Raw genomic sequence first — 15,205 nt, forward strand, 5'->3', positions numbered from 1 at the left:
AGGATGAAGGTGTCTACTACAAGTTATTCTTTTAGGAAAGATTTTCATACAAGATTGATACTTAATTATACAACTTTTGTATAAGAAACCCGTTCATCACACAGGTATTTTACTAGTTACATTTAAAAAATTATAATTTTTTATTTAAGTTTTACGATTTACAAAATAAAAGTTATTATTTCTTAAGTAAAAGTTATGACTAAGACTTATTATTTTGAGACAAAAATTATACTTAACAAATTGTGTTTTTTATTCAATTATTGTAATTTACAAAAAAAATTAATATTTTTTAAATAAAAATTGTGATCTGAGCTTGTTATTTTAAATAAGGGCAAAATAAATTTTTCACTTTAAAATTATTAACACAGAATTTTCAAAAAAAAAAATCAGTGAAATTATGATATTTTAAAAGTTCAAATTTTCATTTATATATGTGAGGGGATTTTATTGTTATTTTTCTTATTTATATTTATTTTATAACAAATATTATTATTAATATTTTTAACTATTTAAAATCCACTTATTTTCTTTTAGTTAGATAAAAATATATTAAATATATGAAATTAAGTTTATTATTTTACTTCTTTTTTTTGTTTTTTGCCTTGTCAATGTTGTTTGGATTTGGATGATTAGGATTGAGGGAGTTAGAGGGGAAATCAGCCCACCGGGTTAACGGGTTGTACCGATTAATTGGGTTAATCTGGTCGCAAAAAACTGTCTCTCAATTGAATGGACGAAGGCCTGGCCAGGTTAACCGATTCGATAGACCAGTTTGGATCGGGTTCTCAATTCAATATTTTATATTATTATACAAGTCTCTCTCCGTAACAGAATAAACATTGTGTATAGATGTAGATAGATACAGTCTAGATTTCTATAATTTCCGGTTCCCCTTCTTTAATTCTTTCACATGGTTGCATTTGGAAATCGAACGGAATGGAATATGATGGTGCAGAATGAAGTGAACATCTGAAAACAAAATAGAACCGTGCTTTCTACCTCCAACTCTCGCTTCTGGTTCCAAGCAGTGGATCGCCATTATAGCTATTAGAAGGTATCATTCGGGGTTCCACATATCTCCTCCAAATGAGAGTTTGGATTCGCTACGGAATTTTGGTTTATACAACTGAAGAAATCCCATTGTGGAAATGCTTCATTATTCTTATTGCTTATGGTTCCCTTTCGTTTCTTAATCTTCAGTTTTTCATGTGTCATGTCTGATTTGTGCTTAAAGAAGCTTATTTGAGTTTTATCCTGAGTATACCTGCTTAAGTTTCCTATCGCTTTATGCCCCCTTTATTCTTAAAATTTTCGTCTTTGATATAGTGAAAGGGAATCAACGTTCTGATCAGATGTTTTTGTCGTCGGGTGTCAATGATAGCTCCATATTAAAAATAATTAAAAAGAAGTACTCTTAGTTTGCATGATGGTTTTGATGTTCTCAGATTCTCTGAACTGACATGATAAACTTAACGTTTCTTTATGTTATGATAGACATTTATCTTCTTTAAGAAACTACGAAAGCTTTAGAGTACAATAACTTGTTCAATAGAATTGGTTGTTGTGTCTTCATAATGCATGCACTCAGGTTGCTAAAAGAAATTGTTATTGTAGTGCCAGGGAATGAGTAAGCTGCTGTTTCTTGATCTTCTTCCATTTGTAGAAGCATCAGAGTGCTGTTTATCATTTCAATAATTTAGGTCAGATATTTAATATTAAAAGACCCAAGGATGACTGCAGGGAGAAACATGACAACTCAACAGCTGCCAAAAAAAAGAGTGGCATTTGTGTTGATTGATGGGTTGGGTGATGTGTCACTGCCAATATTCGGATGCAGGACTCCTCTTCAGGCTGCAAAAGTCCCCTGCTTGGATGCCATAGCATCTGCTGGAGTTAACGGACTTATGGACCCTGTTGAAGTAGGCTTAGCTTGCGGAAGCGATACAGCTCACCTCTCCTTGTTGGGTTATGATCCTAGAGTTTATTATCGTGGTCGAGGTGCATTTGAATCCATGGGAGCTGGACTGGCAATGTCACCTGGTGATATTGCTTTTAAGGTTGGCTTGTAATTTACTTCTTTCCTCTAACAGATGTATCGAGTCTTTTTCTCCCTTTTATATCACTGTCCTTGTTCTCATGAATCTAATGAATGCTTTAGAAACTATCATATATCCTGGATGCATTTTTGTTGATTGATGCTTTATTTGATACTAGAGCGCCCATGATCTGTTCCTTTATGTCAGGATCGGTAGAAAAGATTTGTTTTGATATTTCTTGAATAGCACATATAGTTACTCTTAAGTTGAAAATTCTGTTAATATTTTTTCTTGCTTCCTTGCATTTCTAGACAAGGGGACCTGTGATAGTAACTTCTTGCTTCATAGTTACTGCAAATAAATTCCAGCTTAGATGAATTTGACTACCTAATGCATAATATCTTCATTCCTCACTATTCTCGATGACTCATTTGGGGGGGAAAAGGAGTGCATTTTCATCATAGCAGTAGGCAGGTTCTTGCATCTATTTTAAGAAATATCTGTCTAGAATCTTTGACTTAAAGATAGCCACTTTTGTCACATGTGTTTGAGCATTTCCTTTCACATTCATCTCATTTTATGTTTTTTGTAGAAACTTAGAGGTATGGCTATATACTTGTACTTTTTTATTTTTATGTGGGAGATTGGCATACATTGCAGATTCTTATGGAGAATGATGTTGCAAGCAATCCATAAGCTGTAATTAAAAAAAAAAAAAAAGGAAAGCTTAAGGAATCTACATTTCATGTTCAGTATACTAGAGGCAACATTAGTAAATTGGTCCTTTGTTCTTTGACCAAGGGACTAATTAAATTCCTTATCCTGTACTACAGTTGGAGTTGATATGAAAAGGGATTGTCTTTGACCTTCCCATTCTGATAATCAGTTTAGCTCAGAATTTTATTTATTCTTCCTGGTAATGAGAACTTATTTAATTGCCTTTCTACAGTCAAATTTTGCAACTCTGGATGAGAAAACTGGAATAGTCACCAGTAGGAGGGCTGACAGGCACTTTGAAGAAGAAGGCCCAATACTGTGTTCAGCCCTAGATGGAATGAAGCTTCCTTCTTTCCCCCAATATGAAGTCAGAGTCAGGTGTTGATACCTAGTACTGCTATTTTTTACATTTATTTCTTAATGAATGCAATTACTTCATGTGGACAGATTTATCATTTTCCATATCCTTTTCAAATATAACTTCTAAATAGCAGCACAGTTCTTTGTATCAATAAACTCAATTTTGTTTTGGAGTGGGTAGCTCATGTGGTTGGTTTTTATTCACTTTTATCTAGTTTAAGGATTTTGTTTAATATTTTCTTTACTCTCAACCGTTAGGTTGATTAATGAATGATTGAAACATTAGAATTCAAAGGTTAATGTAGAGTTACTCAGTAAAAGCAATAACTTTCATTTTTTTTTTTTGGGGGGCTATATTTCTCATAGGTATGCAACAGAGCATAGATGTGGCGTGGTTGTCAAAGGACCAAATTTGAGTGGAAACATATCAGGAACTGATCCATTGAAGGACAACCGCTTTCTTTTGAAAGCAAAAGCTTTAGATGATTCTCAAGAAGCAAGCCATACTGCAGATGTTGTTAATGAGTTGTCCAAAGAAATAACCAAGATTCTAGTTTCACATCCCGTGAATGCTAAACGTGTTGCAGAAGGGAAGAACATAGCTAATGTAGTCCTTTTAAGAGGTTGTGGTATTCGAATTGAGGTCTGTTATTTAAAATTTTATCATATTTTGTTCATTTACATAGTTTGCTACCTTAGAGGAAGGCACATCAAGTGAGAATTATTTTTAGGAAATACCTAACAATATTTAAAACTTGAAACTGATTATGGTGTTGGCTATTCTAGTAAAAGTATAGTTTCTGTTCTATACTTTGAAATTTATATTTTTCCATGCTTTTCATCACAAACTTGGTAAAATACTTGGATATTAACACACATGATATTTCATCCCAAATAAGAAAAATAGATGTAGCATATCCAGAATTGCAATATAATTTATTGAAGCTAATGTGCTCATTTACATGTCTTATATATGCATCTATTTTTAATTGCTTTTTACAGGTTCCTCCATTTGTAAACAAACATGGTTTGTGGCCATGCATGGTAGCTCCAACAAAAATAATTGCTGGCCTGGGCTTATCACTTGGCATTGATATTCTTGAAGCTCCTGGAGCAACTGGAGATTATCGAACGCTACTAACTTCAAAAGCAATAGTAATAGCCAAGGCACTCTCAGCTCCATTGCAGTCTTGTCCTCAAGTTTTTGTACCTGGAGAGGTTGAGCATAGAGCAGGCCGGTCAGAGGGATATGACTTTGGATTTCTACATATCAAGGTCAGAATTTTATCAGTTTTTGTTTCATTCTATTTGCTTAATTTTAAGTATTTCACTTTTACACTTCATATCAGTATGAAAATCTCATCGTATGTATAGATGATTTCTCTTATATTGTTAGCTTTTGCCCAAAATGAGGGGTTAATTGTGATTGTGTCTTAGGACTCACATCACAATCTTATGCATGTACTTTAGAAAAGTGCTTATGCTTATTGGTTCTGGTGCATGTTACTCTTGAAGATTAAAAGCAAATGATAAATCTCAAATGTGGAAGTGCGTGCATGTGCGTATGTGAAAGTGCCATTGTCTGTTCATCATGTGTTCATTTTCTTTTTGACAAATATGAAACTGAGCTTGGGATTAATTTTAAATATGTGTTTGATATGCTTTGATTTCCCCTCATCTTTCTATTTGTCTTCAAATTTAAGTTTCACATGAATGTTGAAGTACATTTCATGTTCAGAATTGGGACATATAATTTGAAAGTGCACATTCTATGATGTATGGGTTGAGTTTTCTTCCCTTTTGGTTAGAATACGATGCCAACAGGTAAGTTGATGGTATGTTTGAAATTGGATCATATGCTTGGAGTGAATGTTAGGTTCATTTCTTGAAGTTTTTAATTCCTTTTTTCAAACACATGATTGGACTCATTTGAGGTTCTTTTAATATGCTGTTGGTGAGTCTTCTAGGTCTTTCAGTGCAATTTTGGGAATATTCTGATTTCATTTCCTTGGATGTTTTTGGATAAAACGTTCATAACTATAATGATCACCTTTGGAATGAGAATTCTGGAGATATGGATTTGTTGACATGCTGATTTACAGAGGTTTGCTTGCTGCTATCATTCTGGCTGAGCTCAACGTCTTGACTACTGCAAGTTTTGGTTTCACGAAAATTTTGTTGCATTGGAAACAATAAAAAGGAGGGTCACAGGCTTTTGATTTTATGTCTTTTCAGCATCTCATTTCAAACACACTAACAAAGGACTTTAGCCGCTCATAATAGAGTCTGCAATTTAAAGTGTTGATGTCCCACCGTTTGATATTATTAATTTAACACTCATGAGACTCAATTACGCAAACAAATGTAAAATCTGTCAGAGATTATGATAAAATTGCTTGATGGACCTTCACTTAAGAGCTCAAGGGGGGAAAAAACAAAAGAAAAAGGAAGCAGAATGTGGACCTGTGGTTTTCCTAATTTCCCCCACTTCTAGGTGAAGGACCTTTGTGTGATGGGTTGTGTAAGAGGGTCTAAACAAATTGATTCATAGGTTACTCATCTAATGACGTTTTTTGCACCTTTGATCATCCACCTCCTCACAATCTGAGGTGGTGGATGATGAGAGGTCCTAGTTCTTCCTTGCTGAACTCTTGTATATTTTGTTTGATTTATAATTAATGCTACACTTTTACGTTAAAAAAGTCAATTCATTTGCCCACACTTGAGAGCTTAAACTTTGGGGGGAAAATGGTCTTTGGCAAACCATGATGAGCTGACCATTTTATTATCCAGAAACTATTAGTTCTGCTGAGAATATTTCAGGATCCAACCTATGTGATTTTGTGAAAATGAATTGGAAGACATAGAGATCTTACAAAACCTTCATATATCTTCTTCCTTAAACTACCCTCTGCTCTTTTAATTCTCTCTTCTTTGTCCATATCTGTATTTCCAGAGCTTAAAGATCTTATGTTCTTGATCCGATTTTCAACGTGACTGACTTCTTGTTTTTGTGCTGGTAGCAAGTTAACTCTGGCCCTGCATTTTTGGGTGGTCTATGGTTCAGGAAGAGTCTAGGTGTCCTCAGAGATATGTTTTCCATGTTGGGTTTCTTATTTATGGATAAAGGCTCGTTGAGTTATGCTTGGTCAACGACTTGACTTTTAGTTGGTTTTGTGGATGGACTTAACTTCAATCGTTTCATCTTGATTTGCTTGTTCATACTAATTAGTTTATTTTAGGCTGCACTAACGCCAACATAGCTTGTTTAATAAGATTTTCATGAAATAGCAATTACATTATTGAATTAACCAGAAACAACCTTGCAATGCTGCCTTTTCTGTTCTCATTATTCACCTGTTTTAACTTGAGCTATGTTAATTTGTAGAAATTTGAATTCTATATGATGAAATCTTATGATGCTGCAGGCAATAGACGATGCAGGACATGATAAGGCGACTGTTCTCAAGGTCAAAGGATTAGAAGCTGTCGATCGAGCAATAGCACAGTTGGCAAAGCTTCTCTGGGAGGCAGAATCAACCGGAAATTTTCAGTACAACATCTGTGTCACCGGAGACCACTCTACTCCAGTTGAATATGGAGATCACAGCTTTGAACCAGTTCCATTTGCATTGTGCCGGCTGAAAGACTTTGTTGGTGCAGTTGGTGAGGACAACGTTAGTGAAACTTCTCTTGACCCATTTCCTCTCCCAAGTGTTAAAGCTGGTGAGGATTTAACTAATGACTTGAAAATAGAACAAGAGAGAAGAGATAAAAGCTGTCGATCTTACAGTGGTGATTCAGTTTATGAGTTCAATGAGATAGCCGCAGCAAGGGGATGCCTCGGCCGATTCCCGGGGGGAGAGATGATGGGAATCATAAAGAAATTCCTTGCCCTTGATCCCTACTAAGAGTCGAAGAGTTAACGGTTGTTCGTAGCTTTCTTAGGATTTCACAATGACCTGTTTTTTGTTTCCTTTTCTTTTTCCTGCTCTGAAAGCAATTTTTGATTGCAGGCTCTTCATAACCTATGAAATATGTGAGATTGTAGAATAAGGATTCCTCTCCCTAAAATAACGGTGCAAAATCTGCCTGAAAGGAAGTCATTTGAAATACTTGTTCTTCCTTCATTTGCTTGTCTCTAATAATAACATCGATTATCTTCCAATCTTTCTACTATCATTTCAAAGATAGAACCATTCACTATTTGTCTTTTACATCAGCAAGCAATGATATGCTTATATGTGCAGAACATAGGAAAGCCTTAATATAATATTTGGATTGTGATCCTCTTTAATAGTGGATTATGCATTCATGATTAGAAGAAACTTACACAAAAGAATACTAAGTTAAATAAAAAAAAATTTTTAGTCATCTAACCAAGAAGAGGAATTCAAAATAGTGTCATTATCTTGATAGGAAGAAAAAATGGGCGTGATTATACATATATTTTTTCCCGTTGGACAGGACATGTGCATGAAATTTACATTCGTTTTGTTTAATCTAATCTTATTTCAATACATAATACTCGTCCATGTTGGTGATTGCAGAAAAGTTGAATTGAAACGCAAATTTATATCAAGTGCAGTTTTTATTTAGCCCTTGCAGGGGTATTTGTTAGATTTTTTAGAAATTTAAGTAAATGTTAAATATATATATATTTTTTTCATGAGTTCTTTTAATTTTATTTATAAGATACAAATACTTTGTTTAATATAGTTCTTTTATTCCCTCAGTAATATATGAGCCAGGCCACTAGCCAATTACTAAGTCACAAACCAAATTTATTAATTTTATTGTTAGATAAATGAGGGTACTTCGGATAATAAAATTACATCTCTAACATATTTATAGCTTTTAACTTTTTTTTCTAAAATTAAGATTAAATTGCAATATTAAAAAAATTGTTTGATACATTTTATATATGATAAATTAATTAGTACAATAATACGTAATATAAATCAATAAAACAGTAGAAGTAGTTTCTAATAATTGTAAACTTAATATCACAGCTATGAACTCTCCGTGTGGCTTATTTTGTTGGCATATTAACTCCAATATTTTACCATATCATACAAAATTTTTAATCACCATTACACATCATTTAACTTTTATAAACTTTCGGTCAACTTATATCTCGAGATATATAAGCGTAGCCCATTAACAAAAAAAGTTTGGAGACAAAACAAAAATAAAATTTTTACAGTTATCTTTTTATTGAAGACAATCTTATTTTATATAATATTAAATATTAAATATGAATACCTTTTTAAATAAATATTTAAATATGCGTTTATTATTTTGTGAGGAACAAGTCATTTTCGCTAAATTCAACTTCCACTAATAAAAAATTTGAGTAATGTGGACTTATTAATAAAAAATTTTTTTTTTTTGGTTACCTATAGGTATCATTCTTTTGGATGACAATCTTGTTCAAGGTATTATTGAATATTAAATATGAGTATTTTTTATAATAAAAATTTAAATTATAATTTATCATGAAGGTTAACTCTTTTCATTAGACTTAATTTCCTTTATTAATTAAAAGTTAATGTATAGGGAAAAAAAAAAGCCTGACAATGTAGACTCATTAACAAAAAGTTAAAAAGAAAAGTATAGATTAACATGGGACCCATTTTTTAAGAAAAATGCTGGACCCTTGTCAATGTCACATTCAGGGTAAAAATATGCTAATTAAATAATATTAAAAATAATTTTTTTTTTTTACATCACCCCATGAATGTCGACAGGATTACCTTTTTTTTTTCCCCCAACCGATAGGATTACCACCCTTCACCTAGAATAACATCACTCAAAACACACACATCAATATCATACTAAGACTAAAAGAAAAAGTACAAGTAGAATTTATCTTTTTTTTTTTTGGATGGCTCACTCACTTATATCTTGGGTAAACAAAAAACAAAACTCACTCTATCAATAGCTGAATCATAATATATTACTGTTGAACTTTGTTGTGTTCAAATTTCATGAAAGAAGTAGCAACTGAAGGACTTTGAAGTCAAACTAGAAGAAATTCTCATCAAGTAATACAAGTACCATCTACTTAAGAAATAATCCGCTCCAACATTCAATGACTAAATGCATTAATATTTGTCATCATTTTGAGATTATGTTTAAAAAAAAGATGTGATAATAAAATTCATTCTAACTAGTTTTAAGGTTTATCAATTTTAGTATGATATTGATAATTTAAAAATCACATCTTAATATCACAATATAAAAATATTAAAAAAACGCTTAGTTCTAATAAGAAATTGTTGTTATCATTTAACAATTTGTTATTATCCTCACTCTTATTTTTTTTGGGTCATGTATCCTGACACTATTTTATTACCAGGGAAAATATTAAAAACTACATGAATAAGAATATTTAATATGATATTATAAATATATAATACAAATTTTTTTAAAGCCAGTAATCATGGCCAAGTACGTTTAAATTTTTTTCAAGCAAAAAAGAAAGAAAGAAATATAAATACTATTATAAAACTGTAAAAAATATCACCAACTTTATGTGATGAATTCATTTCGATTTCTTCCCTACCAAACTAGCCTAAATTTAAAGGCAAAATTTCAGATTTATATTCTATGAATTCATCTTTAGGGTTATTTTACTTTGATTACTATGGTAAGCAAAGCTATTTTTATACATTTTTTTTAACTATATATTCCCTCTGTTAAAAAATATAAAATTTTTTTTTAAGAAATTAGATGTTAAAAAATATAAAATATTTTTAGTCTTTCGAGATATAATCATTGTCTTTTTTTTTTAAGTGCTCCTATTAATAATGACTTTATATTTATTATAGGGTGTTTAATAGGGGTAAATATAAAAAGATAGGGTTAGTTGGAAAGCAGATAATTACTTTACTGGAGGGTGAGATTTAATTAAAAATATTTTATATTTTTGAATAGAGGGAGTATATAAATTAATAAAATTAAAAAAAATAATCATTTAATTTGTGCAATTTTAACTTAGTAGTAACTCAATTCCTAAATTTTAACTAATGTAATTCAATCTTTATAGTTTTTTACTTAGTTGCAACTTGGTCTTTGAATTTTAGTTTGGTGCAACTCAATTTATATAGTTTTAACCATTTAAAATAATGGTCTTTGTATTTTAAAAATAAAAGTATAGATTGAAATTACTTTAAAATTTAAGGACTAATATTTTAAATTACTAAATTTTTTAATCTTTATAAAGATTATAAAGATTTTAAAATAATTTTAGTCCTTATAATTTCATTTTTTGAAATTTAGGGACCAATATTTTAAATGGTTAAAAATATAAGAACTACGGTGCATTGAGTCAACATCTAGAAATTAAATTATAAGTTATAACTAAATCAAAATAATAAGAACTCAGTTATGAGTCAAAGTTTTGAGATTAAATTATAACTAAATCAAAATTACAAAGATTAAATAATTTATTTATTTTATATGGATTAAAATTCATAAAATTTATTTGAACCTTGTGGCAATTGCATATAACTCCCCTTACTTTTTAACGTTTAAAATTAACTTTCTTAATATTTAATTTTGTTCTTCAAAATCCCTTACTATTAATTAGTTATTATTTTATTAATATAGTTATTGTCATATCATATTAATGCAACACAATTGACATGTGACATGAAAAAATATTTATTATTATCTTTTAACACAATTTAAGAAGGCATAAAATTACAATTTCTACTTTTAACACATATGATGATGCTCTCTCTCTCTTTTTTTTAATTGAGAACATTATTCTCATTATTCAAGGGTAATAAAATTTAAGAGAAAAATTGTAATTTCATTATTATTTATTAATTAAATCAGCATTTTATATCAAACAAATAAAAAAAAATCTAAAAGCTTCCATTGATAGGAGTCATGTAAATCTTGTTATCTGCTTTGTTTATTTTCTTCATACTTTTATTTGTTTGTAGCTTTTATTTTGTTCTTTGAATGAAATTTTCAGTATTTATTCAAATAAAAAAAATTATATTATAAATGGAGTGTATGTAGCTTTAGAACAAGATATATATATATATATATATATATTTTGCTGTTAGTATTTTGTATCAATTTTATTAAAAGATAACCTGTAAAATATCATAGTTTTTTTATTAAAGGATAAATTTTTATTTATATGATTCTTATCAATAATAATTATTAGATATTTTTCATTTGTTTAATATAAAATATTATTTTAATTGATAAAGAATAATAAAATTATAATTTTTCTCTTGAATTGTGTTACCCGAGAACAATGAGAATATTTTTGTTCAATTAAAAAAATGACAGAAATGTAAATAAAAAATAAATAAAAGCATCATCATGTGTATTAAAGGCAAAAAAGAAAAAATATAATTGATCCCTGTATTTTGTTAGTGTTTTGCTATAAGTTGTTGTACTTTTTTTTGATATTTTGGATTTTTACACTTTTATTTTTTTGTATTCTAGATTCCTAAATAAATAAAATGTAGGGATTTTGGAGGAATTTAAAACACCAAAAAATAAAAGTATAGGGACTCAACATACTTAAAAAAATACAAGGACTTATAATAAAATACAAGCAAAGTATAAGAATTCAAAATTATATTTTTCCAAGCAAAAATTATAACTTTGCCCCTCCTTAAATTGTGTTGAAAAATAATAATAAAAATTTTTTACGTCATATGCCATGTGGGTTACAATAACTATACTAATAAAATAACAATTAATTAATGATAAGGGGTTTTGATAAAAAAATAAAAATTAAAGATTAGGGGCACAAATTTTAAATGTTTAAAGATAGAAAATGTTATATATCACTGTCATAAAGTTTAAGAAAGTTTTATACATTTTAACCTTTTATATTTAAATAAAAAGGTTTAAAATAAATTAAATTATCATTCTACTCTTCCAATCCTTATTACAAGTCATTGATTTTGTTTGGAAAAAGATTTAACTTCTAATTTTACTTGTATTTAAAAAAAATTAATTTTCATCACATTCTCTCTCATCATGAGGATAATATTTAAAAAATATAATTAGTATTCTATCAAGTAACTTATATTAAAAATAAAAAATCCTTTTAGAAGACCAACCTAACAATGACATGATGGAGTATTTATACTTTCTCATCAAGCTAAATTTTATGCCTGTGCAATGTAAGAGAATACTAACCTTTTTTTTTAAAGAGAATAAAAAAGGAATAAAAATTTTAATGAGTTTAATTTTTTAAAAAAATAGAGAGATATGTTAAAAAATTTTCTAGCCACAATTATCCATTTTCTAAAATTTAAGTCATTAAAATTTAAAATTCCACATTCCAACCATTTTCTTTATCCAAACAAATAATGAAAAATAATATAATTTAAATTATGAGTCAATGTTAATTTGATAATTTTATAACAAGTAATAGTTTTTAAAAAGTGTGAAACAAAATTGTATAGGTGGCTACAAATAAATAATTATAATAATAAAAATAACTATATACTTTTATTCCTCCAACATATTTGTGATTAGAAAATAGAACTAAACAATAACTTATTTTATAATAAAATTTGTTTTTCCATAAATAATTAAATATAAGTAATAATTTATTTTAATCTATGAATTGTTATACCCATGTAAATTAAAATTCTAAAACATATATCTTGTTTTAGAATTTTTTTTCTTTTAAATTGCGCGAACATCTTATTTTATTTTAGTATTGGCTACCCATGAATAATAAAAATATAAATGACAATAGAAGGATAAAAATTAATCCCTATTGAAAGAGTTGTTCACATTTAATGAATAACCATGTCTCGAATATAATCGCCTCCAATAGAAAGATACCCATGAGCAATAAAAAATATAAATAACAATTTTTTATTCTTTCACAAATTATTTTAAAATAGGGAGAATTACATTAAGGTCTAACTCAATACAATTAATTTCTCCTAGTTTCATTGACAACTGCTCTTAGGAGAATGATAGTGCAAAAGACCTAAGAGTAATTAATTATCTTGTATGAAAATTGTATGTAATTCTCCTTTTAAAATATGATATCATTTGCATACAAAAAATATGAATAATTTTTATAGATTAAAATTTAAACAACATATTTCAGCTTAAAAGTTATTACATGTAAATATAAACAATCACTTATTTTATTTAAGGATTTCTTATCCTCGTCCATATAAAACAATGTAAATAACACAATTTTGCTTTTATACAGTTATTTAACTAGGTGAAATTCAAATATTGCTCAATACAATTTAAGGTAGTTCTTTCAAAGATATTTTTACATTCACACAACTTTTTATTATAGAAATTTTCACCTCATCAACAACTTATTCTATTTTGTATCTTGTCATTTTGTGTACATTAAAAACATAAATGATATATTTTATAAACAAAATTTATGACCCTTGCACTTTGTTATTAAAATTTTAAAATTAAAAACCAAAATTAGAACATACATAAATAAAAATATATATGTTAAAATACTATCATTTAATTATAGATGATAACTCACTCTATCTTATAATTTATTATCTAATGCCTATTTATAAAGGGATGATAAAATTTTAATCCTTTAATTTTGCATCAATAACAATTTAGTTTTTTAAGCTTATTGTTAGAAGCAAATGTAACATATCATTAAAATTTGCTAACATAAATAAAGAATATTGAGTTGACAGCCACATAAGTTAATGATAAAATCAATCTGACTTGAAGGCAATTTTTTTTTTCATTTAGCCACATGTAATATGTTAAGTCATGAACATATTCTATACATCAGATTAATTTAAATTTGCTTAGTTATTGATAAAAATTAAACTTAAAAAACTAAAGTAATAACTAAGCAAACTTGTAGAGTTAAAAGTTTTATTATTCTTTTAAAAAAACATCATACTTTATTTTAAAATTAGTTACCCCATGGATATTAAATAAATGTACACCAACTTATTCAAGTTGGATCATTGTAGAATTATAGTAATTTATTTTGGAATTTAAATTTTGTAAATGGCTTGGATCAACTTATTTAATGAATATATTAATTATATATATTGAATTATATTAATATTTAAAAATTATTAAAATACATTTTTTCTAAAATTTTAAAATATTTATCATGATCAAAACATTCATCATGTTTATTTTTCTTTTTAAAAATTTAAGATTTTTTTAATATTATATGATAAACCATCTTATAAAAATTAAATTAAATCGAATATATGTTATTGTGTCACTAGTGAAACTCATTAAGTGTAAAGATTTGTTCCACTTATTAAATCTAAATTTGATTTATATCACAAAATCAGTAAACTTCTAACGTTATCCATTGGTGAATTTTATTATATATTTTAAAAGTATTTATTACATCTTTTACATGATTTGTTGTTATTTTTTTTATAAGCAAAACGATAATTTTCAAAAAGTATTTATGACATATTTCCTTAATTACTCTTTATTAAATGATATTATCATTAAATTATAAAACAATAAAACATTAATGAAAATCTATCTTAATCTGAATTTTTAATTTCAGATATAATTAAGATTAATTAATTTTTTTAAATCATGTGAATTGATTAAAATTTGCTTATATTTAAAAATAGAGTGAATAAGTTGATTGATTTAAACAATAGAACATTCTATTTTACAATTTATTATTTAAATTTGTATGTGCAATTAACTATCTTATACATATACAAAATACAAGTAATAAATGATAAGTCTCCTATATTTACAAAAAAATATCATATGTCATACATATTATTTTTATTATGAATCTCATATTTACAAAGATATTTTATTACATGTCTCAGACTTATTTTTTAAATTTTTGTTATGGGTCCAATAAACTCTTAATATGAAAGGATGAAATAGGGAAAAAAAATTAATGGTTACTGTTCAAACAACCATAAATGAACAGTTACCATGACAAATTTTAAAAATAAGATAAGATAAGAATTTACAAATGTATAAGATTTCATGAATTTATAGCTTTCACTTTTGGAGTCTTTTTTTTTTATTGGCCAAAAAAAAAAACTTCTTTTCCTTTGGCGGTCCTTTTTCCGTTTGTTTTCTGTTGACTTTAGTATAGC

At 27.9% G+C, this 15,205-nt stretch overlaps 1 protein-coding gene across 4 annotated transcripts; it reads left to right on the forward strand.

Moving 5' to 3' along the window:
• Positions 1–858: 858 nt before the first annotated feature.
• LOC129291997 (uncharacterized) lies at positions 859–7,281 on the forward strand. 4 transcript variants are annotated; one of them, XM_054929490.1, is made up of 7 exons: positions 859–1,054; positions 1,615–1,627; positions 1,741–2,057; positions 2,986–3,131; positions 3,480–3,756; positions 4,116–4,388; positions 6,542–7,281. In XM_054929490.1, exons 2-7 carry the CDS (start codon positions 1,624–1,626, stop codon positions 7,022–7,024), a joined length of 1,500 nt encoding a protein of 499 aa, XP_054785465.1. In that variant the 5' UTR covers positions 859–1,054; positions 1,615–1,623; the 3' UTR covers positions 7,025–7,281. The 4 variants fall into 4 exon arrangements, with proteins under 4 accessions (XP_054785465.1, XP_054785463.1, XP_054785464.1 ...); XM_054929488.1 differs by having other exon boundaries at positions 1,615–2,057; XM_054929489.1 differs by lacking the exon at positions 1,615–1,627 and having other exon boundaries at positions 1,730–2,057.
• The last annotated feature ends 7,924 nt before the right edge of the window (positions 7,282–15,205 follow it).

This window comes from Prosopis cineraria, unplaced genomic scaffold (assembly GCF_029017545.1).
Source record: "Prosopis cineraria cultivar Desert tree isolate PC_DT_omini unplaced genomic scaffold, ASM2901754v1 PC14, whole genome shotgun sequence".
NCBI classification, from domain to species: Eukaryota; Viridiplantae; Streptophyta; class Magnoliopsida; order Fabales; family Fabaceae; genus Prosopis; species Prosopis cineraria.

Coding starts and splice junctions, on each gene's coding strand:
- LOC129291997 (XM_054929488.1), top strand. CDS start 1,731: ATGACTGCAGGGAGAAACATGACAACTCAACAGCTGCCAAAAAAAAGA. Junction 3,757..4,115: donor GTTGTGGTATTCGAATTGAG/GTCTGTTATTTA, acceptor TGCTTTTTACAG/GTTCCTCCATTTGTAAACAA. Junction 4,389..6,541: donor TTGGATTTCTACATATCAAG/GTCAGAATTTTA, acceptor ATGATGCTGCAG/GCAATAGACGATGCAGGACA.